The 26,993-nt window shown below is 42.5% G+C and overlaps 1 protein-coding gene across 12 annotated transcripts in view; it reads left to right on the forward strand.

Moving 5' to 3' along the window:
* Window positions 1-26,993, forward strand: part of RALGAPA1 (Ral GTPase activating protein catalytic subunit alpha 1) — a 146,328-nt gene that overhangs the window by 103,839 nt on the left and 15,496 nt on the right. For 7 of the 12 annotated variants that reach the window (XM_080977220.1, XM_080977227.1, XM_080977225.1 and 4 more), the window contains 4 exons: window positions 626-764; window positions 8,245-8,400; window positions 16,393-16,551; window positions 17,598-17,725. In XM_080977220.1, coding sequence (XP_080833346.1) covers window positions 626-764; window positions 8,245-8,400; window positions 16,393-16,551; window positions 17,598-17,725 — 582 coding nt within the window. The remainder of the gene's footprint in view (window positions 1-625; window positions 765-8,244; window positions 8,401-16,392; window positions 16,552-17,597; window positions 17,726-26,993) is intronic. The other 5 variants (XM_080977224.1, XM_080977226.1, XM_080977221.1 and 2 more) reach the window with 1 other exon arrangement.

Below are 26,993 nucleotides of genomic sequence, written 5' to 3' on the forward strand. Positions count from 1 at the left end.
CACTCGCCCACTTGCTACAGCCGCCAGTCGCCTGCCCATTTGCCACAGCCAGACAGCAGCAGGCCTTGCCGCAGCCACCAATCACCCGTCCAATCGCCAGTGCCAATCTCCTGCTTGCTGCTGCCATTAATTGCACGTGTCCCCCCTCCCCGTATTCAATATCCATGTATAAGACGACACCCAATTTTTGCCTTTTTTTTTTTTTTTTTAGCAAAAAGCATCTTCTTATACACAGAAAAATACGGTACATTTAACGTGAGTGTTCAGCTTTATGAACTTGGCAAAAAAATTGAAAGGGGGCATGCAGCCAGGGGGAAAGACTTTAATAGTCCCACCCACCATTGAATCCAGTGTGTTTTGACTATACGCAATTTTGGCATTAGGTGCAATCCCTGGAATGTAACCACGTCATAAGTTGTAGGCTTGCTGTATATAGGCAGGCGTTTAAAGGACACCAATCTAATAAGCATACCTTCAATGAAAAAAGGGAGTGATAAGTGTAAAAATGTTAGAAGAAAAAGCATTTAAGACATACTAGCACTGCTTTTTTCGCAGTTCTTGCCCCTTTTCTGTTTGCATATCTCATTCTTTAGTGACTTCAGAGTACATTCTTATGTAATTGCAGTCCTGTGTCTTACAGCCGAGAGACTCACAAAATCGCAGTATTTTATGTTGCTGAGGGACAAGAGGATAAACACTCCATCCTTACTAATACTGGAGGAAGCCAAGCCTACGAGGATTTTGTAGCAGGCCTTGGTTGGGAGGTACCTTTTTTTATTGCTCTTTGTAGTAATTCAGGTTTACTGTATGTTACCATTGTAATAGTAGCTACTGAGGAATTTATCCAAAGACTGGTGAGAAAGAACTTGTGTCCTGCAGGCTAGAACATTTGTCCAGGAGTTGATATTCTGCCTGGTTCACAAGTTGTTTATAGAGCTTTCAGGAGAATGGAAAGTCGAGGATACCAGCCTGCTGCCTGAAGTGGGATTTCCACTCCCTCTCCATCAGGACTCTCAAAGTGATATAAAATGAAGAATGCATAGTCTTCCCTAGGTCACTTTCCCCTTAAAATTCTTGTTTGGATGGTGGGATATGAGAAATGGGGGACAGGAGGAAGTTGGTGTCACAAACATTCTAACAATCTCTCAGAAATATGCTGTAACTTCCAGCAATTATGTCTGTGAAATCTGCCAGTTCATGTCCAGTGGTAGGAAGATAGTATCTGATTGGCTTACTGGTCCTGACTGTTCAGAATCATGTAATTGTAGGAGAAAATCGGCTCCATCTTACTGCACAAATGCTGCAATTCATATATCTTACCATTATCCCTAGATAGGGTAACAAGAGGATCGCTGAAGGGTAGCTATCCTTCAGCTGGGATCTCTGGCGCCTAGAAGTGCTAGTTCAACCTGAGGTGGCACACTGCATGCCATGAACGAAAGTACCAGCAGGGCAACAGCCAGAGAGTTGAAAGCAGCCGTTAGAACACTAATTGTGTGTATGTTGATGTGGCGATGGAAATAACTGCAGAGGGGATTAGACCAGAGCAAAGTCCTCTTCAGTACTCTAGGGTTACAGTGTCTCCACCCCCCCACCTGATGTTTCCATCAAGTTCCTCAAAGCTTAATAGTTTTAATCATCCAAGTTCTCAGATAGTTAAACTGAAACCTTATTTACTGGCCAAATGAATCCTGGAAGAACTAGATACAGGGCGACGGTGTATTTGAAGGTTTGCCAGAATTATACAGACTCTGTAATCAAGAGCATGGCTAGGAACATGCCTTAGGATAGAGAAAAAGAGTAAACAAATCAATGAGGCAAAAACCCAGTGCAGTGGCCACACAAGAGATGCCTGAGTGTCCAAGAAGTGTCCCCTGCTCTTTGTGGCAAACCACATCCGCATCCCACACAGATCCCATCTACACAGGTTGGAACACAATGTGTGTCTGCGCCATATAGTAATCAACATTAAGTGTTTGGGCCTGACCAAGAGTGCAGTGTCAGCGCATGCTGGGGAAAAACAAGGCCCCTTACCCAGGCGTACAATTTGCATTTGGTGCCTTGTAAAGAGTCCATCAACAGAACCATAAAAATTACATGGCAAGTCTTCAACTAGTAGCATGGCTGCTGAACAAATATTGGGTTCAATACTAGTCAATGGCTCCTGTCAGGGAACTGCCATCGGAAGGAAGGGAAGTGAAAGGGCTCACACAGGTTGGGAGAGACTCAGCAGCTGAAGAGGGAACCAGTAGGGGGAGAGGAGCTGGGCTGAGGGAAAGGGAGCTGGAGGGATGGCTCAGAGACACTTCCAGCGAAAACAGTGGGGAGGTTTCAGGACCTCCTGTAGGGACACCCACTCCTCGCCGGAAACTGTCACGCAGAGAGTCCAGAAGACGTGTTTCCGTTAAGGAGCTTTTATGTTGGAAGCGATTCCGAAAGCAACCACTGTCGGAATCTGCCAGCGACTGACGGAGCCATGTTTAAGGGGCTCCGTTACAGACAGAGGTTTGCAAACTTGACCAAACTCTGAGGGACTAGGATTTTACACACAAGCAGCTCATCGTCCCATCACAGCATTCCGACAGTCTTCGTGAGCAGCTTGTGCAGGAGAAGGCATCATGAGCAACCCAGCCGGAACCGGAGAAGCAGGAGCTGGAGCGGGTCCAAGCCTGGAAGAAAGGTACCGGGTGTTGGAGGTCCAGCTAGCGCTGCAGACGGCGAGGCTTGAGGAGAGGAGGGCTCAGGATGCAGACAAAAAGGGGAAAGACACCCAGCTCGTCAGAAAGGTACCAGGATTGGTGCAGAAGTTTGGGGGGGAGCCCAAAGACTATCATGGCTTTCGGACAGAGATGCAATATGCCCTCAATCTGCAGTTTGATGAATTCCCTGACGAGGAATCAAGAGTGGCTTTCGTGATTGGGCATCTTGAAAAGGGGGCGAGAGACTGGGTTAGACCCCTGATGGCAGCGAATAGTGACGTCCTAAAGGACACGATGAAGTTCTTTCGCGCCATGGATCTGATGTTTTCCAGCGATATTGAACAGGGAGTGGTCCGCAGACAGTTAATGGCTTGCAAACAGGGGAGCCGATCTGTCCGTGAGTACTGGACTGAATTCACCATGTTGATCCATAAATTGGGGTGGGATCTATCGGCGGAACCCATTCAAATGCTTTTTGAAGAAGGGCTTTCTTCGGCTGTGAAAGACGAACTTTCCCGGGCGCCCAGGGCGGAGTCTATGGACCAGCTGACCAAATCAGCGCTGACCATAGGAGCGCGCCAGGAGGCGAGAGCATTGGAGAGGCGGGAAGGGAAGGGGGAACGTTGGAAGGAGTTCCGCATTCCAGACATTCCAGAGCCAACTTTCCCGCCGGCAGAGCCGATGGAAATCGGAACAGCGCGCGCGCGCGCAGTTTCAAAGCCCAGTGAGGGGGGAAAGAAGGAGGGAAAAGGCGCCCGGAAATGCTATCTCTGCCAACAGCCAGGTCACTTTGCCAGAGTCTGCCCCCAGAGGAAGGAATGGCAAGGGATGGTAGGAGCTGTGGAGGGAAGAGAGGAAGAAATACCGAAGCAAGTAAAAGCCAACGCCTGGCTGCCACCGTCGGGGCACAGCAGTCAGGCCAAAGAGCAGTGAAAGTGCCCACGCCAGAACCTCCTAAACCCGCCCTAGTGATAGAAGTGGCGCTAGAGCTGCCAAACGGACACCCTCTAAAGATAAAGGCGCTGTTGGACTCAGGCAGCTCCTGCAATTTCATGAGCAAAGAGTTTGCAGCTGAACACCAGATACAGACGATCCCTTTAAGCAACCCCCTGCAGGTGACCACGATCGATGGCAGGGAGCTGTTGGGAGGAGAAGTCAGCTTGCAGACCGTCCCAATGATAATGAAGGTGGCAAGGCACACCGAACTGATAGCGTTTAATGTGGCCACCTTGGGAGGAGCTCCCATTATATTGGGGATGAGCTGGCTAGCGTTACATGATCCGCTGGTGGGCTGGCATCAGAGAGTGGTTTCTTTTGGTTCAGCACATTGCTTAGAACACTGCAAAGAGGGAAAGGGTTTGGCAGGGGCCCAAGCCACCCTAGCAGGGACTGAAGTAACGGAGAACGTGAAGGTACCACGACAATACGCAGATCTCCGCGACGTCTTCAGCGAAAGGGAAGCTGACCAATTACCCCCGCATAGACCCTTTGACTGTCAAATCAATTTACTCCCTGGGGCACAGCTCCCTGTAGGCAAGCTGTACGCCATGTCAGACAGAGAGATGCAGGAGCTAAGAGAGTTCATTGACAAGAACCTGAAGAGAGGGTTCATCAGAGAGTCCAGGGCGGTGGGGGGCAGCCCAGTGTTTTTTGTGGATAAAAAAAACACGAACAAGCCGAGGCTTGTGTGTGACTTCAGGGCCTTAAATGCAGTGTCAGAACCAGTGGCTTTCCCTATGCCCAGGATTGACGACATTTTGACAAGGGTCAGGAAGGGAAAGATTTTTACTAAACTGGACCTAAGGGGGGCGTACAACCTGATACGAATAAGGAAGGGGGATGAATGGAAAACCACCATGTTCACCCCTTTGGGGGCATTTGAATATTTAGTTATGCCCTTCGGCCTACAAGGAGGCTCCGCGTGCTTTCAATCGTTTATGAACCACGTCCTGGGGCCTTTGCTTTACAAGAATTGTGTGGCCTTCTTAGACGACGTGTTGGTGTATTCTGAGAATGAGGAGCAGCATGTGAGAGACGTCAGAGAAGTGTTGAGCAGGCTGCAAGCCAACCAGCTGTGGGTGAAACTGGAGAAGTGTCAGTTTCATACCAAGGAGGTGGAATTCCTGGGGTATCGCCTGTCAGACAAGGGATTGGCCATGGATCCCGGCAAGGTCCAGGCGGTGCTGGAATGGAAAACACCCAAAACAAGGAAGGATGTGCAGAGGTTCCTAGGATTTGGGAACTTCTATCGTAAGTTCATCCGAAACTTTGCCCACCTGACGGCGCCCATTACGGACTGTCTCAGCAGTAAGAAGAAGTTCGTTTGGACTGAGGAGGCGGAGCGAGCATTTGAGGAACTAAAAAGGGCCTTCGCCTCGGAACAACAACTCCTGCATGTGGATTTACAAAAACCGATGAGAGTGGAAACTGACGCATCAGACAGAGCGATTGGGGCGGTGCTTCTGCAGCCAGGGAAGGAGGAGTCAGAGTGGAGACCGTGTGCCTTTTTTTCGCGAAAGCTGAACAAATCCGAGAGGAACTACACGGTGTATGACCGAGAACTACTAGCCATTCATGAGGCGTTCCGGAGATGGAGGCACCTGCTAATTGGCGCACAACATAAGGTGCAAGTGTGCACTGACCACAAGAACCTAGAGTATTGGAGGACGGCACGAGTGCTCAACCAACGGCAAGTGAGATGGGCCCAGGAGTTCTCCAAATTTAACTTTGAGATTTGTTACGTGCCAGGCCCAGAGAACATTAGGGCGGACGCTCTCTCACGCAAACCTGAATATTTGGAGGAGGAGGGAGCACCCGAAGAGAGACATGTCATTCCAGAGGACCGCTGGGTGTGTGGGGCGGCATTGGTGGGACAAAGAGAACTGGTAGAGGAAACAGAGAATGATGAATACGCCCAGAATAAGCTCAGAGGTCTTAGGGGTGAGGGAGAGGAACCAGGGGGTTTCGAGGAAAGAAATGGAGCTTTGTATTACAAAGGGGCACTGTATATCCCTGAAGGAGACTTAAGGGGGAGGGTACTCAAGCAGTTGCACGACAGCCCCACGGCGGGGCATTTTGGACAACACAAAACCATGTGGTTGGTCACCAGGGAATTTTGGTGGCCTAAGGTGAGGGAAGATGTACGGGAGTATGTAAGAGGGTGTGAGCAATGCCAGCGAGCCAAAGGGGAGAGGCGGGCACCGGCGGGGCTATTAGAACCCTTACCAACCCCAGAACGACCTTGGGAGGCAGTGTCGATAGATTTTATGACTGATCTGCCGAAGTCCAAGGGGAAAACAGCCATCATGGTGGTGGTAGACCTACTAACAAAGATGTGCCACTTTGTAGCCTGCTCGCATGCAGTCACGGCGGAAGAGACAGCGAAGTTATTTGTAGAACACATTTTTAGGTTGCACGGAGTGCCATTGAGGGTGGTCTCAGACCGAGGAAAACAATTTACGTCCAGGTTCTGGAGGAAGCTCATGAGCTTACTGCAGGTGGAGGTCAACTTTTCGACTGCCCGGCACCCTGAAACCAACGGGCAGGCGGAAAGAGCAAACGGGGTCCTCCAGCAATACCTGAGGTGTTATGTCAATGACAGAGAGAATGACTGGGTAGAAAAGTTGGCGCTGGCGGAATTTGCCTACAACAATGCCGAGAATGTGTCCACAGGGATGAGCCCCTTCTTGGCTAATTATGGGTGTCATCCCAGGGCTTTCCCAGGGGGAGAAGGGGAGAGATGGGGTGTCCCGGCAGCCGAGCATTTTGTAGAAGAAATGGAAGCAATCCATCGTCAGCTCCAACTCAACTTAGAAAGGGCGAAGGAAGAATACAAGAGGCAGGCAGACAAGAACCGAAGGGAAGGTGAAACCATAAGGGTGGGAGATAGGGTGTGGCTGTCAACCCAAGGGTTGCCGTTCAAAGGAGGTTGTAAGAAATTAAGACCCAGGAGATTGGGTCCCTTTGAGGTCATTCAACAGGTCAACCCAGTGGCTTTCAGGCTCCGGTTACCCAACCACATGAAACTGCACCCAGTATTTCACAGGTCGTTACTGTCACCGTATGAGGGGGGACGAGAAGGGATGGCCACTCGGGGACCGGTCATAGAAGAAAGGGAATGCAGCAGCCATGTGGCAGAAATCCTCGACGCCAGATGGAAGGGGGATCAGGTGGAGTATTTGGTAGCGTGGGAAGGAGAACCGGAGTCAGAAAACACTTGGGTAATGGCAGAAGATATCAATGACGAGGTATTGATAGAAACGTTCCATCAAAGGTTCCCAAGGAAACCTCAGCCTGTGGAGAGGTTCCGGAGGGAATACTTTGGGACCACCGATGAGGAGGAGGAGTTGGAAGGATTCTCGGAATCGGAAGGGGAAGGGGAGATGGACTCTGAGGAGGAGGAGTACTTCGAGACCAGGAACCGCAACAGGTGGAGAGAAGTGTTCGGGACATCGGAAGATGAAGGAAGTTCATTCCGGGGTTTTGCCTCCTCACCGCCCGTAGAGGAGGGGGCGAGAGGGGATGAAGGGGGCCCTGGAGGGGAGGTGGATGTCAGGGAACTGCCATCGGAAGGAAGGGAAGTGAAAGGGCTCACACAGGTTGGGAGAGACTCAGCAGCTGAAGAGGGAACCAGTAGGGGGAGAGGAGCTGGGCTGAGGGAAAGGGAGCTGGAGGGATGGCTCAGAGACACTTCCAGCGAAAACAGTGGGGAGGTTTCAGGACCTCCTGTAGGGACACCCACTCCTCGCCGGAAACTGTCACGCAGAGAGTCCAGAAGACGTGTTTCCGTTAAGGAGCTTTTATGTTGGAAGCGATTCCGAAAGCAACCACTGTCGGAATCTGCCAGCGACTGACGGAGCCATGTTTAAGGGGCTCCGTTACAGACAGAGGTTTGCAAACTTGACCAAACTCTGAGGGACTAGGATTTTACACACAAGCAGCTCATCGTCCCATCACAGCTCCCAAGGATTTCTTCTTCCCATCTCTTCTTTTTCTGTGTATATGTTCAGTATTAAAAGAAAATAAATTCTTTTTCCTTTGGAATGAGCTGACGGCATGCCCTGTTGTGGGCACATGGAGGTGACCCTTTCATTGGTCTCTTAGGTCTTGTCTTCTCGGCAAATGGGACGTATTAAACCATCAGGCAGGCCTCATGCCATCTATTTTCTGTCTCTATGCATGTGTTAATGGTGCAAATAGGAATAATCATTTGGCACCATAGAATTCACATTTAAAACATGCCATAGAACTGATTTTGATAGTGTTTCCACAATTTTGCCATCCTCCTTCCTAAAACCTCTTTCCTCTAGGCTCTGAGACTGAAAGTACTAATGTGTCAAGTATGTTGGGGTGCTCTCGTGCTTGTATAGAGTTGGTTGGCTTTCTATTTATTTCTGGTTAATTAGGATCCTTTGGTACTTCAACGCAGTAAAGTGGTAACAATGGATCAGTTCACATCTGAGTGCTTTATATGCTTTTCTGAGAGGCATGTGTGGGACTTGATATTAAGCTTTTTCTAATGTGGTGATGATTTCTGTGCTTTTAGGTGAACCTCACAAACCATTGTGGTTTTATGGGAGGGTTGCAAAAAAACAAAAGCACTGGACTGACCACTCCATATTTTGCTACCTCTACTGTGGAAGTAATGTTTCATGTATCAACTAGAATGCCTTCTGATTCAGATGACTCCTTAACAAAAAAGGTAGGTATTTTGAAATTACCTTATCCTTTAGGTTGATAATAAGACCAGGGAATAAAGAACAAATAATTTATTGAAGGGTTCAGGATCTTATTGCGGCTTTTGGCTGTTTATACCTGTTGGCAAATCAACTATGCCACATTTCATCACAGTCAATACAGTATCTTGGTGCTTCTAGATAAGAAGTATACTAGTCTGATATAAATTTAAAGGATGCTTCCTATCATAAAGGAGCTTTGGTACAAATATCCTACATATTTCAGCTGATCCTTTCAATAAGAGAGGGCCCTGTAGTGCATTGTAGCTATTACACTGAAAGGATGTCCTTTCTTTGTACCCTGAGCATGCATACATGGATTTATTCTTTCACACGTGAATTCCTAGTGTGTGTGTGTGTGTGCGCGTGTGTGTGCGCGCACACACACACACACGCGCACACACACACACACACACACACACACTTAGCAGTGTACACACTTCCACATATATTGGAAGATGAAAGAAGGAGGTAGGAATATTGTTGCCTGCCCTATTTGTCAGCACAATGACTTACAGAGTTCTAAATCACATGGGGGAGTCTACACATGTGCAGAGCAGGCTTCCTGCTTCAGATCCCAGCCCCAGTATATGGAGGGAGGCAGTGCTGAATGATGGCAATGCAAAGGAGTGGGAGTGTCCTGCAAGCACAGCTCCACTCCTCAATTCAAGAGATTCTAGGATAGGGCTACAGTTAAGTTCAACCATCTCAGTGATCTTCTGGGGCCCGTCTAAAGATCTCGCTCAGCTATTTGTTGTAGTGATAGGGAATATGTACAAAAGGACAAGGTTGGGTCTTAATCAACTCAGACTTTATCATACACACAATTTTTATTCTATAAACCACCATGTGATCCTCAGATGAAGGGCGGTATAGAAATGTACTAGACCTCCCTTCATCCGAGGATCATGGGGCAGTTTGCAGTATAAAAACAGAGATACATAGCACAATAACAAACAGAAACATTAACCTTCCCCCATTCTGAATTGAATTTTCATGAAGAATAATTGCAATCCCCTATGTCGATCATGGATAGGATTCAGCAAGTTACTTATTATACCTGTCAGCTGAGGGAGCCATATGCTAAGTTGGTCAGTATAACCTGCTTGTAGCAACATATGTTTAAAGGTATGAAAGAGAACTGTTTCCAGACTATCCACCCATTTCTTTACCTACCTCCAAGGTATCATAAAACTGGAAAATCCAGGGTATTTATAAATTGATATCCCACAGAGTTGCCAGAGGGTGCACCCTTCATCCTTAACATCCAATATGTAACGTGAAACATTTAAATATATAGGTATGCAATAATTAAATGTGTTTGCAGCCAACCTCTATGATCAGCAAATACCAGCTATTTTCAAACCTCCCTAAGAATAAACTGCTCTGCACCATTGGTATTTTTTCCCCTTGTTTAAATTTAATAAATTCCACATTAGTGGTAAGAAGTTGAGACCTTGAACATTTGCCCTATTACAAATGAACAATTGGCTATCATTAGACTGTGCCCCCTCTATTCTGTACATATATCTTCAGATGTGCTAATCCATTCAGCAGACACATTAATGAGCGCTGGTTGAAGTGTAATATTGGAGGAAGTGAGGCCAGTTGACCTCAGCGTGGAGTTTAATACTTGTAATTGAATTAGATCGTCAACAGTTAGTGTAGAGAAATAGCTATGCCTCTGGCTAGCTTCAATTATTGATGACTCTTCATTTTATGTTCATCCTGTAAATAATTTTCTGTATTATTATTTTTTAATAGACTTCGTTCTTTAAAATTTTTCTTTAGTATCCTGAAAACTTGTGCCACACTGCTAAATTTTTTTTTAACTGTTCAAGATGACCTTCTCCAAGCGAGGCAGCACTTAATAAAGTGCATTCAGGCCTTGGTTGGCATTAAGATATGAAACACTAAACCATGGTTTAACCTTACAAGAACAAGCCTCAGTGTTCTGTATGTTTGCACCATCTTCCTCTGGCATAGCCATTAGATGATTTTACATTTCTGGGTTTCAAAATGACCTTTGTTCAACATGTCATCCAAACCCTAAGCTGTGGTTAACCTTCACTATGGTTAGTTGGAACAATGGCTTGAAATTGGCTTGTTTCAACTAATCATGGTTAAGTTTAACCACAGTTTGTTGAGGGTCAGTCTAACACTGAAGAGAAAACTTACAAACCCTTTCAAACAGTTGTGCCAGAGAAGGGGGAAGCATACAAGCCTGAGGCTCACTGTGGCTCTTTTTTATAATCCAAACTAGTCCTTTGCATCTTCTGTTGTGCAACACTTCATGAATGGGCTACCATAAATGAAACCAAGCTTTTAGTTTTGGACCCTTTCCCCCATGTACTAGATGTTCATGTAGGTTATTTTCCACATTTTGGAGCTAAGTTGTAGACAGTGGTCTATGACTATGTGTAGGTCATAGCTTCTACTTGTAGCTAGCAATTCTGAACTGGGGGGGACGACTTAATTCTTAATGAAATAAATGGGACTTAATCAAAGGCATAAGTTCTATTAATTTCAGTATAACATTGATTTCAGTGCACTGTAGGCTATGCTCTTAGATTATTATTTTTTGCCTGCAAAATCAGTGCATATTTTAAATAAATAAAATAGATATAGAAGCATTCTTGCTTCCATACTTGTTCTTTTGAAACATTTTCAATCAAACTTTTCCTTAAAATAGTAATAATAAAGTAGTATCTAGTGAGCTTCATCTTTGAATAAGGATGGAGTTGTCTTTCTCCCCTTCCCTCCATTTTTCTTTCATTCTGTGGAACAGCCATCACAGATCTAACACCACAGGCTGGGTTTTCGTATATCATCTCGTACATGATACTCTCCCGTGAAAATTATTGTGTCAAGGCTGAGCCATAAGTAGTGGTCTGAGATGAGCCATGAACCAGGAGAAAGGAATTCATAGTTAAATGTTGAAGCCAGAAGATAAGACTTGAAGAACGAGACAGGATCAAAAGAACAACCAAAGAATACAGAAACCCATCAAATACATTGTTATTTATGCAAGGTTTAACTGGAGCAGGAAACTTATCTTTCCTGCTTTCTTGTCCATGAGGATCCAGTGGCCATACTGGGTGGGTAAACTAGTTCTGTAGTTCACTGCCCACGTAGATACTCCAACCTGTGGTTTAGTGGCTCACCACACGAGGCGGCCAGAAACCATAAGTCTATCCATCTCAGTCATATCAGCTCTAATTTAGGAGCATGGGTGTGTTTGCTGCCTAGCCACCCAAGCCCGTAATCTTTTCTGTACACCGCGTCATCCACTCCAAATTCCTTACACAAGGTTATGAAAGCATAGCTTCATTTCTGAAGCTGGAGCCTTTTTTACTGCTCACACAGCTAAAGACAAGGAGCTAGCGAAGCTGCATAAGCAATATATTGTTTCCAAGCTGCATGGATAAAACTTACTCAGGTACAGTCAAATGCTGACTCTTTAAGAGGACTCTGTGATTGTATGTACATTTCAGGTTTTAGAGACTCAATGGGGGTGAAAGAGGGAATTCTAGACAGCCTGGTTATCAGATTTGAATAACAGGGTACAAGTGAAGAAAGAATCATTCATGTAAAAAAATGCTTCCCTAGTTGCTGAATATTCACAATCAGTGAGTTCACATCTGGAGTGGAGAATCAGGACCTCTGGTTCAAATCATGCACACTTGGGATGGTACTCAACTAATTTTTTTTAAGAATAGACCCAGTGAAATCAATGAACCTTAGTCATGTTCATTGATTTTAATGGGCCTCTTACGAGTAAAACTTAAATGAATACCACCCTTGAGTATAAGCAATTTTATCTTTAGAAGTGAACTACATGCCATACATATCTGAGCTAGGAATGCTAAAGGGCTTGGGCCTTCTCTTTTTATTCCTTTGAGCAATACACTCCCATTTTATATAACTAGCTGTTTTTTGGAAGTGACCCTTAATTTCAAAAACCACTTCCTATGCCTCATGGACAGTTGCCATTTGAGACATTGAAGCATGAATCCCCCCTCTGTATGCCATATTTGATGTATTGGGTTCCTTGGATTCCTCCTGTTATGTGTGCATGTGTATGATTTTATTTTTCTGCTTTTGAAGATTTATCATAGATACAGTCCCAGTTCTTAGGAACACGTGTGCTTTCAGAAAACTTTGTTTTCCTCTTTTTTCTTCCAGATTGCATTTTCTCTCCCCTAACAAATCACCAGAGCACTTTTTAACCACCTATCTCTGGTATTAAAAGCAGTTTGGCAATTTAGCACGGGAAAGGCTTCCTGAAGTCAGAACTGGAATTACAAAAGCAAAACCCTTAGCTAGTTCATGGCCTTCAGGAAGTTGTAATGTCTTTTCTCATCCGTTCTTTAGATCAGTAGGTTCTACACATTACTGGTAATTCTGGCAAGAGTTCAAGGGTTAATGCAATAGATAAATAAAAGGAACTTTCTGTAAATTGAGCCCTGCATTATTTCAGTTGTCTTCTCTTTCCAAAACTAACTTATTTAATTTTTTTAAGTAAATACTTGAATTCTTCCTGCCAGTGTTCTTTGCTTTTACTATCGTTTATTACTTCAATTATACTTCGTATCACTTAGAACAATCTGCCATTTGGAAATCTCAGTATAGCCTGCAGCTTAGTATTAACTCTGGCTGGTATTGTAACATGTACAGCATATGACATTAATGTATCAAATTAGATTTGATCGTCCCTTCTGGTTATATTTATTTCACATTTCTTTTGTATTCAGTTAACATAAACTTATTAGGAAAGCTGACACATGGTGATGGCTATAAAGTAAGAATGTTTTAAAGTATTTCGATTTTTTAAAATGAAATTTCAGATATCTCTGCTTTTCCAATTTGTTGGTTTGTTCAGTGATGGAGTAGAAATTGTAACCCTGTGCTGTAGCAGAAGAAATAGTTAAACTAATCTTCATTGTTGTAGATTACCATTCTACCTACAGTAGTCACAGACACTGGACATTATGGTAGCAACCCTTCCTGCAGAAAGAACTATCAGTGGTGAAAAGAGAAGTTATAAAAGAAAAGCAGTGGTGGCTGCAGAAGCAGCCCTTTTTTTCTGGGAAGTTTTGTCTTGTACTTGGTCAGGGCAAAGAGGCATTGGCTACAATCACAATTCGACAGTACCCAGGCACAGTCCAGAAGACAAATACAACAGTCTTCCCTTAAACGCTGAGTATTTCAACATTTGAACATCTTGTGAGATGTTTGTGTTTTTGTTTCTTGTTGCTGATGTTGCTGTTAAGTGATGTTGTATTCAGTGGTTTACAGAATCAATAAAATTGCCACAGAATAAAAACAAAAACCTAGTGTGACAACATGGGACGCGGGTGGCGCTGTGGGTAAAACTTCAGTGCCTAGGACTTGCCGATCGTATGGTCGGCGGTTCGAATCCCCGCGGCGGGGTGAGCTCCCGTCGTTCGGTCCCAGCTCCTGCCCACCTAGCAGTTTGAAAGCACTCTTAAGTGCAAGTAGATAAATAGGGACCGCTTTATAGTGGGAAGGTAAACAGCGTTTCCGTGTGCTGTGCTGGTGCTGGCTCGCCAGCTGCAGCTTCGTCACGCTGGCCACGTGACCCGGAAGTGTCTCCGGACAGCGCTGGCCCTCGGCCTCTAGAGCAAGATGAGCACACAACCCTAGAGTCGGACACGACTGGCCCGTACGGGCAGGGGTACCTTTACCTTTACCTAGTGTGACAACAGCTACACAAAAACTTGTATATCATACAAGTCAAATTTAGACTAAATAGCTGCAGATCAAAACATCCACCAGCATCATATAAAAAACAAACCGAAATAAAACCTGCTTTCTGAAAACTAGTAAGTAGGGCAACTGGTGAACCTCCTGGAGCAGAAAGTTCCACAACTGTTTCCTTCTCTTCCTCTTAAGTTTCTGGAGGTACCCTTGGGCCCGGGCTGATAAAGTTCCATTTGCTACCTTACATCTTACCTTGGGACCCAGGGTAAGGGGGCTTTTACCCTCCCTGCAGTCCCAGTCCATATAGGGAACCTATGCCTGCTATTTGCATGGGAAAATTCCAGTGGAAGGCTTTTTTCTCTAATGCAAATAGCAGGTAAAGGGGGCTCGACTGAGATCAGGAGCACAGGAAGGTCAAAGGGTTAAATCTCCCTACCGCCAGCACCAGGATCCCAATGGAACAGCCAAGACAGTCCAGGGCAGTTCCCCAGAAAACATCCTGCCGCCCCTGCCAGCACCAGCACTGTCCTCAGGGCAGAGGGTGAAGGAGTCGGCTGCTGATATGAGGCCGATAGAAAAGAGGTTGCTTTTTAGAATGCAGCTTTTCTTTGTTTCGTTGCCAGAGCACCAGCCATGCTCTCTCCCTATTGCTGCCTCCATGTGTCTTCCTTTCATCCACATCCTCCCCACACTGCCAGCACTGTCATCTTCACCACTAGTTGTGGAGGGGAATGAAGGAGAGAAAGTTAAGGAGAAAGGATTGGGCAAGGTGTAAAGGGAGGGGTTGGTGGGTAGGCAGGGTTGCTGAGCGGTACAAGTGGGGCTCATCCCCTATTACAGGGGTCAGAAAACTTTTTCAGCAGGGGGCTGGTCCACTGTCCCTCAGACCTTGTGGGGGGCCGGACTATATTTTGCGGAACAAATTCCTATGCCCCACAAATAACCCAGAGATGCATTTTAAATAAAAGCACACATTCAACTCATGTAAAAACATGCTGATTCCCAGACTGTCCGCGGGCCAGATTTAGAAGGCGATTGGGCCGCATCTGGCCCCTGGGCCTTAGTTTGCCTACCCATGGCCCATTATATAAACATGATAAAAAAAATCCTTCCAGTAGCACCTTTAAGACCAACTAAGTTAGTTCTTGGTATGAGCTTTCGTGTGCAAGCACACTTCTTCAGATACAGTATCTGAAGAAGTGTGCTTGCACACGAAAGCTCATACCAGGAACTAACTTAGCTTCGTCACGCTGGCCACGTGACCCGGAAGTGTCTCCGGACACCTTTAAGACCAACTTAGTTGGTCTTAAAGGTGCTACTGGAAGGATTTTTTTTTATTTTGACTATGGCAGACCAACACGGCTACCTATCTGTATATAAACATGCAAATTCTACATTAAATGCAGCTAGCAAGCATCAATTCCAGCTATGCTGTTTGTGAAAAAGTACTTTCTTTTGTGTAACCTGAATGTTCCAACATTTGGTTTCATGGGATCACACACACACACACGTTCTTGTGTAAGGGGGGGGGGGGGAGAGAGACTAGTAAAATTTTGATTCTTAGAAGCAAAGTTCAACTCACTAATCATTGTCATTCAAAATTGTTTCACTTCCATATTTTGGATAAGAATGCTCATAACAAACCTAATAACTCTTGCAAAGTTTTGTAATTGTTAAGGCAAGAAACTGTCTTATGTCAGTCATTAGAGGACCTTAGGAAATCAACTGTATGCGCTGGAGACTTTCTTGGAATAGGTGACAAGCAATTACGATTCTTGTGTGTGTGAAATCAAGTAAATGGCAACATTCTAAAATACAATATTTGGAATCCTTACTTTGGAGAATATCCCATTGATGAGAGTGTGGTTTGATTATTAGTAAATTATTAGTAAATATGTGTAGGATTTCACTGCTAGAATTAATATTCAAAGGTTTTGACTATGAGAAGTATGTTCTCCATTAGTTCATGATATGTAAACAGTGAAAGCTGACAAATTAAAGTGAAGAGCCAAAGCTGAATCAATAAGATACTTAGCTGAAGAACAAACTTGTTTGTTTAAAACTGACACATCTGATTTTTTAAAGTTCTCTCCTCATCTTGAAATAGTTTTTTGTTCCAGTCTTAAAATGAGACCCATTCAATCTAAAATGGGTTCCATACTCTTAGCTTAGTGATTTTTCAGATTCCGCACTATCTTACATACTTTTGCATATTTATTACTTTCTTGTTTCAGCTAAGACATTTAGGAAATGATGAAGTTCACATTGTCTGGTCAGAACATACGCGGGACTACAGAAGAGGAATAATTCCTACCGAGTTCGGAGATGTGCTCATTGTTATATATCCAATGAAGAATTATATGTTCAGTATCCAGATTATGAAAAAACCAGAAGTAAGCTTTTTTATTATTATTCAATGCAGATTTATCCTTCTCTTCAGGGAAAAGAATCTCTTGAGTGGCTTATATAAGAGCAAAAACAAACAAGGCAGTGCCTAGACTTTTACAATCTTTTTTAAAATGGCAAAAGAGGAAAGGGGGATGGGGAGAGAAAAGGAAAGTAAGGAAATTCAATCCCTAGTTGTTAATGTTACAAAATTATCAACTTTGATGGAAAAACTTCATGGAGAGGAGAAGCCAAAAGGAGAGCATGATGTCCCATTCTCACTCCTTGCTGCTACACTATTGTTTAGCAAGCTGAGAAATGTATGTCTAAACCAGGCTTGTGTGCATAGATATCAGAGATTTGTGCAGGAATGTTAAAGACAAGAAGGATTCTTGGCACAGTATTCAACAAATTGTTTGGGTTGTAGCATGATAGTACCAACCATCATTTGGGTGACCGGATAGATCCAGTCCAGTGCTGGTTGGGTATATTCCTGGGTCAGAGCCTATATACTTAGCAGATGCATACAGCATAAATGTGTGCCATTCCATGCTAAATCAGGACTCTTCTTTTTTTTAATCATGCAGCTATATCCCAACAGGTGATTGTGATTGCTTGCTCATTAGTTGTATGTTAAGATTGCTCTAATGAACATCAGGCCGTAAACTTATATTAGCAATTTTTTTTCAAAATCATCATATCCCTTCAGCAAATGTTCCCCTTCTCCAGTCTCACTCAGACTTTGACCTTCAAGAACATGGCATTCGTGATCATTATTTGGTTTTGGCATTAAACTAAGCCTGAATGAGGTAAATTATTCAAATGGTTATTAAAGCAAAATAAGGAGAAGGATTATTTCTTGCTGATAATATCAAGTGATCATATCGGTATACTTTTATAAGGTGCAGCATCTCTTAGAGTATTTTGAATAACTACTGTGATTAACTGAAGGTGAGAAGAATGATCTAGCTGAGCAATCCTTTGTTAATGCTGATTGCTAATTGTTATAGAAAAGAATGATTTAATGGCCGGCTTTCTCAATTTCCTGATTCAGGTCCCATTCTTTGGTCCATTGTTTGATGGTGCTATTGTGAATGGAAAAATTCTTCCTATTATGGTTCGTGCAACAGCTATAAACGCAAGCAGAGCACTGAAGTCACTCATTCCATTATACCAAAACTTGTATCCTTTTAAGTAAGACTACAATCCTGTGCACATCTACCCGGAAGTATACCCCATGAACACAGTGGGACTTATTTTCAGTAAATCCATCAAGGATTATTCTTCACCCCATGATTGATATTGAAGAGTTCAATAAGTGCAGGGGTTCTGTGAAAAAAACAAAAAGCAAAAGCACAAGGGTAACAAAATATTCAATAGAAATAAAATATAAAGCTCAACTGAATTAATGCATTAACAGTACTTAAAGATATGTTTGTAGTAGAAGTACTGTTGACATATTTCCCCCCCTGTAATACTAAATTTATAGTAATAGTCTTCTCCTTTCGTTAGGCATATTGTCATTGGGGGAAAAGATTGTGCCATTTTAATTCCCTGTTGCAAAATGAATTGCAGCTTTTTCCCACTCACCAAAGAAAGAGTGAACTGGTTGAGATGTACCACTAAACTCCTCACACCTATGCCAGAGTAACAAGGCTCCCTAGGGAAGACTACACTCATTCTCATAATCCTAAACTGTACTTTTGTTGACCGAGGAGAGGTGTGTGCATGATTGTGTGACCCACATGGGATGTTAAGCTGTTATAACACCAACATGACTGCATATTTTTGTAGAGAAGTCTGGAAACAGTGGTACTATTTTGTTCAGGAAGTGTTCAGTAGCAAATCAGCATACATTGAAATGAAAACATGAGGTATGTCCGTTCATTTAAAACCAATACCGTATACTTTGTAAAGGAAATGTTGATTAAAATAGGCAGGTGTCTTGCATCCTATGTATAGCAGTAAGACTGCATTCACATTAATGGGAGAAATCTGGTGTCAAGTGAGCACACTTTCTCTCTCACAATGGGACTTCATCATCCTTCTCACCCCAAAACAAAAATCTACACACACACACAGACCCCACAGCATCCCCTCCCCCAAATCTGCATCCAGCTCCTGACCTTCAGAGCAGTTTTCAGGTGCATTCAAAAGACTGCACTGGGCAGGAGAGGAAGAAGAATTCCTAGTGCATCAGCCATAGCTTATCGGCGCACACACAAACGCTGTTGGATTTCACTTGGTGACTCCAGGGAAATGGGTATGGGAGGACATTATCTGCCATGTTGTTAATGAATGAGATGGGTAAAGGGAGACCAGGATGTGCTTCTTCTTCTTCTTGTTGCTGAGGAGAAACATAAGAGAAATTTGCTTAGAAATAACCAACATACATTATAAAATACATCTGCACGTATCCGCTTATCTGTGGGGCTGTGTTTGTCCTTCTATCTACCTTCTTAGAGGAACCTGTCTATGCCTTAGCAATGCCACATAAAATAGTTTGGTAGATCTGCTCAACTTCATTTATCTTATTAAAATTCCAGAAATGCTGCTAATAGAAGAGAAGAAGAAGAAGAGTTTGGATTTGATATCCCGCCTTTCACTCCCTTTAAGGAGTCTCAAAGCGGCTAACATTCTCCTTTCCCTTCCTCCCCCACAACAAACACTCTGTGAGGTGAGCGGGGCTGAGAGACTTCAGAGAAGTGTGACTGGCCCAAGGTCACCCAGCAGCTGCATGTGGAGGAGCGGAGACGCGAACCCGGTTCCCCAGATTACGTGACTACCGCTCTTAACCACTACACCATACTGGCTCCATAATAGGCTAATTCCCCCCCCCCCCATCCACCCCGTTTTATTTATTTTATTTATTAAATTTGTATACCGCCCTTCATCCGAAGATTACAGGGTGGCTCACAACATAAAAATACAAAATAAGAGCACAAAATGCATAATAAAACAAAAGCATTCCACAAACAGGGAACCACTGCAGAAAAGGCCCGTTCTTGTGTTGCCACCCTCCAGACCTCTCATTTTCTTATTGATAATAGTCTTATTCAGCCAAAGAGACCCTTTGAGTCTTGATCCCATACCCAAATAAAATCAAATTTAAAGGTAAAGGTAAAGGGACCCCTGACCATTAGGTCCAGTCATGGACGACTCTGGGGTTACGGCGCTCATCTCGCTTTATTGGCTGAGGGAGCCGGCATACAGCTTCCGGGTCATGTGGCCAGCATGACTAAGACGCTTCTGGCGAACCAGAGCAGCGCACGGAAACACCGTTTACCTTCCCACCTATTTATCTACTTGCACTTCGACGTGCTTTCGAACTACTAGGTTGGCAGGAGCAGGGACCAAGCAACGGGAGCTCACCCTGTCGCGGGGATTCGAACCGCCGACCTTCTGATCGGCAAGTCCTAGGCTCTGTGGTTTAACCCACAGCACCACCCACGTCCCTAAAATCACATTTGAGAGATAGCAATTGCATATGCTATCTGTTGATCTGCCAAGCACTGCAAGCTAATTTGCCCCTTTCCCATTTTTTCCTGTCTAAGACTGGTGAAAGATTGTTAGCAGTAATGTCACCTTGAGGCTTGGAAGTTTTGTGGTTAGTAAGAAGTGTGTGTCAAGTATTTGCAGTTTTTCCTGATATTCATGCAGTGATAATACTGTATTACAGTATTTTAATATTATTATTATTAACTTTAGGGGCTCCTGAATTGGTATGTTAACTGAATAATAAAATTGCAGTGTTCTAAACATAATGTGATACTTAATATGTGACCATCCTGATAACAGATTTTCACATGCAAGAGTTTTTACTTGCAGCTTTTCTTTTGCTTTAATTTCTACATCTGATTATGATTATAAAACAGATATTGAAACACTGTGGGTTTTTAATACTGTGGGCAGATGAAATAGCTGTAAACATATATCTTTTAAACACTGATAACCAATATCTTTTTCACAGTTACCTAGAAACAGAGATAATTTGGAAAAATATAATCACAGGTGATGCATTGTAAGCCTCAGAATAATGAAAATTCTACAAAGATTTAGACTTACTTTGTGCCAATAATTATATAGATGTGTCAGCTATTTTATACCCACTAAATAGTTCTGAGATTCCAAAGCATAAATTGTGTGATTTATGCTCATTAAAAGTAGTCTGAGACTTATCTTGGGCACATCTTGGCTAACTATGTACCTAATGCTGCTCAGTAAATTACAAGAGTATATTGATTGGCATATGCTGCCTAAATCGATCGCCCTGACAGCCAGAATTACAGTAATCTGTCAGTATTGATGACTGTCTTTCAGGCTTTGAAACCTCTTCTTCATTTGTCTTGTCATGCCTTACTTGTTTCTGAAGTGCATTTTCTTGCAGCCTCCAGTTTTGTCATGGTAGGTACTTTATAGTCCTTTTTTTTTGTCCCTCGAGACCAATTTATTGGCTTGATCATGCAATTAGAGGTAAAATACAGCACTAGGGAGCATGGGTAGGCAGTGTTCTGCCTAACAATTGGACCTTAGGTGTAGTGTAGGCTTGTTCTCAGCCATTTATTAGTTACCTGTTGAAAGAGCAGGGTTTTTTGTTTTTTTTAATAATGACTAATTCCAAAGCATCACTTTAAATGCCTTTGATTTTAAGCACTAGACTACTGATTGAGTAGACATTTGTGATTGGTTTTAAACTCTTGTATTAATGCTTGCCATATAGATTGTCCACCTATGCCTTATTACAATTATTTAGGGATTTCTACATTGATTATCCGTATATGTGTGCTTGCTGCACTGTTGGGTAAGGGCCACGTAAATGTTTTATGCTTTGTATTCTCTCCCCTCTGCTGCCCCCTGCCCCCCGGTCTCCCATGGCTCGTGCTCAGAATGAAACATTTTAGATAGGTAGAAATAAATAAAGTAATCACAGAGTGCTCCCCGCTGTACAAGCAGAAAATCTGTTGTTGTTTTTTCAACTGAGAAAGCAAAAGATTTTAAAGAATAAAAAAATGAAGTAAAATTGATTCGTTGTACTCATCTAATTTGCCATTCACAAAGTAGAGAGGTAGTCTGCAATCTTTGCTCTATTGCGTGTGTGTGTGTGTGTGTGTGTGTGTGTAAAAACCCCCACAAAAACCTTGTTTCAACATGTTTTTGTAATGTTTATTCTTCTTAAACACCACATCCAAATATCCCTACAATTACCAAAGGTTTTTCTAAAGTGAAATGCGCAAGATTGAATGTTGTACTAGATTAGTTTTAAATCTTTTTGAGGAAGGAATTGCACAGTATTTGGAAAATACTGACTGCATGAGAAATCATTACACCTGCTTTGCCCCAGTGTTGCTTAGAGAAAATAGAATAGAACCTTTTCTAAAGAATGTATTATGAATGTGCTACATTTTAGTGCACCATTTTAAGAGCATTTGAATAATCTAAAATGTGCATTTGTGCTCATTTTATTTTTCACATGAAAACTTCAGCAAAATATAGGAAGTTTTAATACTGTTATTGCCTTTTAATACTGCTGTTAGAACTTAATTTTAAAAAAAAAAATGTATTCCTTTTAACATCATTATATAAAAAAAAAAAGGACAAAGGTCACTGATTCACCCCTTTTGCTTGAAGTACTTATTACCAGTATGGGCTTTTAAAATCTTTTAATTCCGGTTGCCAAACCACAGTTTCCATCCATCCATCTGTTCTTGCTAATTGTGAAAAGGTTCAATTTTCAGCAAAGCCATGCATTTCACAGAAGGTATGTGAGGTGAAATTTCACAGGGGACGTGATGGATCCTGATTCTCAGCGATAAACCTTTGGGGCCAGCCGGGTTGGCATATGTTTCAGCATGATATGAAGGCTTGGGTTCCCTGGCTTCACTTTTTTGGCGTGGAGCTGATAAAACCTGGCTGTGTATTGTTTCACTGGACACCAATCATGGGCAACGGGAACTGCCCATTTTAACTCTCTGTGGGAAGGAAGCCCAGACCCTGTTCACAATAGTACTATTGTCATGTTACAAACTATTCTGAACAGCTTGACAGCTTTAGGGAGGAGGGGGGAAGGGGGTCACTTTGCTAATTGGTGCTCCAAGGAAAGATGGGGAATGATCTCGAGTTGATATATTTACACTGTTCTTCCATATAGGCTACCAGTTTTTAATAAAAAACACAAAAGCGCCATTCTTGAACAGCTGTCCGATAAGGCTTTTAAAGTATATTAATCATTTTAAACATACACATGCACACAAATAAACTATAATAACCAATTAAAATAATCATAAAAGGACACAGCATAAGGATTTTGTGCGTGGAGCAAAGTTCCATTAATAGACTTATAATTAAATGTAGATTAACCTTTAATGTTTACACTCTGGTTTTGCCATTGTATCACCTACAGTAGGATCCATAGAGTGCTACCTGTTAAACACAAATTCTGTTGTGAAGTTCTGGATCTTCAATGTTCATTATGTTCTTACGTTGGTCTTTTATCTCCCAGCTCTTCAGTTTCATGTTAAAATGTTGAATACTGATTGTTGCTTCTTGCATAAATAAGTGAAAACAATAAAACATTTGTGGTAGAGGGAATGGTCCTCTGGAGTTGGCTCACACACGATCTTATTTTGGGAGAAGCACAGATGTTCAAAGTTATCATCTGATCAAGCCTACATAGATTTACTTGTGTTTAACTGTAATTCATATAATTTTATGCTTAGGTTCTAAGCGGTAGAGCTTGGATAGTCTGTGCTAATATTCACATGTTTCACATCCACTCCGTCTGTTTGGTTTAAATTGGGGTGGCTAACCTGGAACCTGCTAGATATTGTTAAACTCCATTAGCCTCATGGCCCATTAGCATGGCCAGTGGTGATGGGACCTCTAGTCCAACAGCATCCACAGGTTGGTCAAACATATTTTAGAGGGTTAGAAAGAGTAAGCAGTGGTCAAAGTACAGTTTCTGCTCTAATTATTGAGAAAATATATTAATGCTGTATTTCATAATGGTAATTCATTGAATGCCCATTCTTCCTTTTACAGCAGGGTAGATTATATTTAAGTCAAGATTAATGGATAGATTCTGATGTTAAAATCCAGTCTCTGAACCTGCCGTTCCCTGGAGGCATATAGTGCATTAGTTTAAACCAATATGCAGCTTATCATAGATACTGTGACACAGTCTTAAATGATGGTTTGCTGTGCATTGTTACTGCTTTCTCTCCTAATAAAATCACTATTTTGTATTCTTGATCATTACAATATTAAATAGAAATGTAATCAAATTATTGCACATTTAGATACAGATAGCTCTTAAGTAATTGCCCACTGTAAAAAATTTTATCCCTCTTCTCCCCCCACCACCACCAAATAAGGTCTTCTGTCAGTGTGCATATTCAATAAAATAGAATACTTGTGTGGCGTAGATTAGTTGAAGCAAAATCTTTTCAAGTCTTCTTTTTAATCCTCATTTTTTACCTACTTTAAACTCTTCAAGCCACATTTCCCCTTCTCTCACTCACTCGCTCTCTCACTCACACAAACACACACTTCTGTCTTACGTGAAGACCTACCAATGTCTGAGCCATGGGAGAAGTTTCCTCTTCACAGAGCAGCCTTCAGCTGTACCTAGGCTCTTGTGGGGGAAATCAGCCAAGCTCACCGAGATGGGAAGTTGGGGAAGAAAGAGTCACTGAGCTTCTTCTGTGGCAGCAGTTGGGAACCTCTAGCCCAGGCATGGCCAAACTCGGCCCTCCAGATCTTTTGGGACTACAGTTCCCATCATCCCTGACCACTGGTCCTGTTAGCTAGGGATGATGGGAGTTGTAGTCCCAAAACATCTGGAGGGCCAAGTTTGGCCATGCCTGTTCTAGCCCCAAGCTTAATTCGGCACACCAGATCTTCTAGTTTGGCCCATGAGGCTGTTTTGGGCAAGCCACACCCACCCACCTGCTCAACGTATAAAGGTGCAGCTGGGCCAAAACTTTATATTTGACTTTCTTCAGTAATGTTTCATTCTGGGTTGTATTGTTTAATAGTTTAATGTAGGTAGTAAACTGCTTTGAGTTTTTTCCACCTTCAGAATTTAAAGTGCTATAGAAATGATGATGTTGATGACGATGATGATAAGAAGTTTACAGCTGACCAGCAGCACCTGAAAAGCCTTGTGCCACAGCTCTTTGCATCATGTCAGGGCTTGTAAAATGCAGGGATGTATATGGAATGGGTCAGCTCATGTCACTTTGACGTTAAGTGACTGACAGGTGAGGCAGCCCCACCCAACTGCAAAACCTAGCCCATGGGGCAGGGGTAAGGATCCAGTTTCCCACACCTGTTCTATAGACCTTAGATATCATTGTTTCCTTGAAGGAAGGAATAGTTCCTACTGCCTTGAAAAAGGTATTTATTGAAAAGGACCTGTATTGAAGAAATCAAAATTGGGCCCTATGGGCCTTGATATTTATTGTTGTATCTTTATGGCCACTCCAATATCTCTTCTGAGGGGTCCCTCAGCTCTCTGTAGCAGATTTGGGGTGCCTAGGTGAGGAGAGGGAGGGGGACTTCTGTTATGTAAGTGGAAGTCCTTGCATGAACAGGATGACTTTCTTGGATTGCAAGAAAGTCCAGTTTCTTTTGTACTGTTCTTAAGCAAAGTCAGCTGCAGGCGGTCATGAAATAGATTCTTTCGATTGATTTCAGTTTGCTTTCTGACCTGTTTATGGGGTAGGAACAGCCTTGATTCTGCTGGACCTGTCAACAGCTTTCAGTACCATTGGTCATGGTATCTTTTTGTGTTAGCTTGACAGGTTGGGCTTGGGTGGCGCAGGGGTTTTTTTTCTGCCTTCGGTCCTTACTGACAAAGCAGGCTCACTTGGTAGCATTGGCAATCTCCTTCACCTCATGGCCTTTAACTTATGGGATGCTGCAAGTGTTTACGGTGTTTTGGAAGATGGCTAACAAATTTATTAAATGAAAACAATCTATATTACAATGGTTTATGTAACCTTGTGTGCATCTTTTGTTTTTGTTTTTAGGATGCAATCCTAAAATCACTTACAGTCATGTGATTCATATTAATTAAATCAAAAGAACTACTTGCTAATTTATTATTTCAGATTGCAACCCAAATTGGTTCATAGAGATAATAATGTAAGGCATGGGATCACGTTCTGTGGTTATAAAACATATTGTAATAAAAGAAGGTAATACTAAAAAGGAACTGTGAAAGATACTGGAATATTTTTACTACCACCTTCCCCCTCACAAATATGTGTCAAGTAGCTACGTCTCAATATGTTCTGAATTTTATCTGACACCAGCGTCTATTAATGGGACTCCATTTGTACTGCCGTGGCACCTGTTATGGATTTTGAATTATCTCACAGCCCATGGGACTAAAATGAAGAAGTACCAGGTGTCAGGCTTGTATCTTAATTGAGACTCAGTGTAAACAATATAAACTTAGGAATACGGTTGTAGGAATGGATTGCAGCCCAGCAGTTGAGTTGGTTACAAACAGTTGGGTTACAACTTTCCTTCATGGATGGTAATGAAGGAATTAGTTATTTAGCCTGATGAAACAAAACAGAACTACACTTGTCATTGCTGTATGAGGTCAGGCTATTCTTAGAAGAATTCATCTCAAAACTTTGGTTCTTGGTAATACTACAGTGAATCATTTTCTGACAAATTTCTCTGGGAGGCAAAAATTAAAATTGGTTTAGGAGCACTATCTTAAAGCCCACTCGTATGCAAGTTTAGTCAAAAATAATGCCCACTGGGTGCAATGAGCTTCTTCCCAGGAAAGTGTGCATAATATTTGCATTTGTAAAACAATCACAGAAGTATTGTGTTTTTTAAAAACAACAACAACATAGGATAGGATTTTGGTTTGCTTCCTGATTTGTTAAATTTAGTATTGCAATTATTTCAGCATCTATTCAGTCAATAAGATTCCTGAAGCTGAAAATGCATAATTAAACACTCAGCAAAAATGAAATAGCCAAGGCATCTGCTTTCAAGTATAATAGTGCAGTTATGCATATATCTACAAAGAGGTCCCATTAAATTTAATTAGACTTATCCTGAGGTGAGTATGTATAGGATTGAAGCCTGTGCATGTATAATTTAGTATTGTTTTAAATTAAAAACAAAACAAAAAATGTCACCTGTTGATTGGATCCAAAAGATTTCCTCTTGTATATTTTATCATTTCATTTTGGATTTTAAATTGTATTCGAATTAATTTTATAGAGAGTTTTAGAAATGTCTAAAACAAATGAAATTTGGTGTATATCACTTGCATGGAAAAGAAGCAGATGAGGGGAAGCAGAGGATAGGAAGAGAGATGTGAATTATTACAAGCATTGTTTAATAAGTTTCTCCTTTCACAAGTTGCTATTATACGCAAACTCAGAGCCAGTCGTACTATTAGGCAGAATCTCACCTGATTTCA

Source organism: Podarcis pityusensis, assembly GCF_964106645.2.
Source record: "Podarcis pityusensis genome assembly, chromosome: 1".
NCBI classification, from domain to species: domain Eukaryota; kingdom Metazoa; phylum Chordata; class Lepidosauria; order Squamata; family Lacertidae; genus Podarcis; species Podarcis pityusensis.